Source organism: Populus euphratica, unplaced genomic scaffold (genome assembly GCF_000495115.2).
Source record: "Populus euphratica unplaced genomic scaffold, PopEup_1.0 scaffold1463.1, whole genome shotgun sequence".
Taxonomy (NCBI): Eukaryota; Viridiplantae; Streptophyta; class Magnoliopsida; order Malpighiales; family Salicaceae; genus Populus; species Populus euphratica.
This window is the reverse complement of record NW_011501322.1, coordinates 30,010-32,123: the sequence shown is the minus strand read 5'-3', so window position 1 is coordinate 32,123 and position 2,114 is coordinate 30,010. Positions and strand designations below refer to the sequence as shown.

At 30.5% G+C, this 2,114-nt stretch overlaps 1 protein-coding gene across 1 annotated transcript in view; it reads right to left on the bottom strand.

Moving 5' to 3' along the window:
* LOC105117670 (acyl-coenzyme A oxidase 3, peroxisomal-like) overlaps positions 1 to 911 on the bottom strand; it is a 6,231-nt gene extending 5,320 nt beyond the window's left edge. Inside the window, exon 1 of the mRNA XM_011015412.1 lies at positions 258 to 911. Coding sequence (XP_011013714.1) covers positions 258 to 736 — 479 coding nt within the window. The 5' untranslated portion in view covers positions 737 to 911. The remainder of the gene's footprint in view (positions 1 to 257) is intronic.
* Between the last annotated feature and the right edge of the window lie 1,203 nt (positions 912 to 2,114).

Sequence of the window (2,114 nt, the reverse complement as noted above, 5' to 3'; positions counted from 1 at the left end):
TTCCCTCTTTCCCTCAGATTTTCTCAGCAACCAAATAGACAACATAACAGCTCCATATTTACCACTCCATTAAAGCCCCGTAAATCAATAAGAAACTAAGAAAAACTAACACTAACCCGTTAACCCAATCCCCAAAAATAATAGCAAAATGGAAAAAAGATATTGCAGAAAGAAACAATATAACCACAAACAAATAGAAATGAAAACTAATAATCTAATAGCAACCCATTAATCCAAAACACAAATCAATACAGTACCATAAGAAGAAATGAACACCAATCTTAACAGAAAGAGAGTGATCAAAAATCTGAATAACTTCAAGGAAAGCCAACTTTTTCAATTCAGCTTGAACCCCTTTTTTTGTCAACCATCCATCAAAAGCACCTCTTTCTAACAAATACTCAATCCTTTTCATGGTCATCTCTCTTTGCTGCTCCATTGTCTGATTATAATCAGGGCTTACAAACAACCTCCCACCTCTCTCTTTCCCATTAAACACGCTCCCTTGTTTGATAACACCAAACAACCAGTCCCTATCCTCTAAGTTGTGGAAATCAAGAATTTTTCTCATTTCTTTGACGTCAAAATCGAAACTTTCTGCTAGTTCTGGTGGGGAGTAGCTTAAACAAGAATTTGATTGAAGACAAGAAGTGGGTTTTGAATGAGATTGAACAAGATGGTTGTGTAGTATTCTGGTTCTACGTGAAGCTGTGTTGATTGATGATTCTTGCGCCATCTTTTTCTGGTTTTTGGGGGTTTCTGTGTCCAGCACCACTTTTTACGCAGAGATCAGAAGACTTCTGGAGATTGAATGATGAAGACGTGAAACAGATAGTCTTTTGTTATAAATAATCGGTGTCTTTTCTTACAGGCAGATAAAGTTGTTTGGTCTTTTCAAGAAAAGAAAAATGGAACAAAAACGCTTAAAATATAGTTTTTCTATAGATTTTCGAATATTTCACTGTGTTCTGGTGCTAAGTTTTCTTCAAAATCATCCTCGTAGTTTTCCAAAACGTTTGCAAAAGAGGTATGCCTTTTTTAACGAAAATTGGATAACGAATTCCGTACAAATTGAGAATGGCATTATTGTAGTTAACTCTAATTAGTTGTCCTTTTTTGTCTATACATATGTGTTTCCTTTTTCTTTTTTTTCCATACTTCATCAATTACTATTGTTATTTTTTTAAATCAAAGGAAGATTCAAACTCAAGAATTTTTAATTAAAATAAAACATGTTAGAACTTGAATATAATTTTTTTAATTTTATTTTCATCTCATACCATTCAATATTACAAACATGCTCAAGTATTTATTCCAGAAAAATTAAAATAAATTAAGAGAAGTTATTTTTTTTCCTTACAAAACTCTATAAATTTATCAAGTCAAGCAAGAAAATAAAAGCAATTAACATGATAAAAATCTAAATAAGATAGGCAGAGTCCTATAAAAATTTGCTAATTTTAATTTTAATTTAGGTGTTATTTGTTTCAAATATCTCATAAAAAAAAGGTGTTTTATTTCTTAAATAATTACACTTTTGGAAAATATATGAATGATATGGGAAGAGTTTATGCAATTGAGAGAAAAGTGGGATGCTGTTAAATATATAAGGATCAAAATGTAATTTACCCAAACTACGACGCCGTTTAGAGCGCAAGGCATTTATAACTCGTTTCCCAAAACTGCGATGACAAGCATGATAGCTGATTCTGCAGTGTGTAGAGTTCATCAACTTCCAAAAAATAGAAAGAGGGAAGAACGCTGATCTTGCCGTCTTTTATTCAATTCCCATCCAACTCACATGTATTAAATTTCGATGCCATTAATTAACTCGATCCGGTCAAGTTTTAAATAATACTATATATTTTATTTTATTTTATTTTGCTGAAAAAACGATGCCTAGACTTAAATAAATAAAATAAAATAAAATAGTTGAATTATATTCTTCATCAAGCTTAATAGAATATTTTAATCACAGAAAAAAAAAACAGCAATAATAGTAAACAATAAAAAATTGTGGCTAAAGTTTAATAAATTCAGTCTGAGGTGAGGTGGTATAATAAATATGTGAACTATATAATAAGGAATAAGTCAACTAGTATTAATAAAAAAAA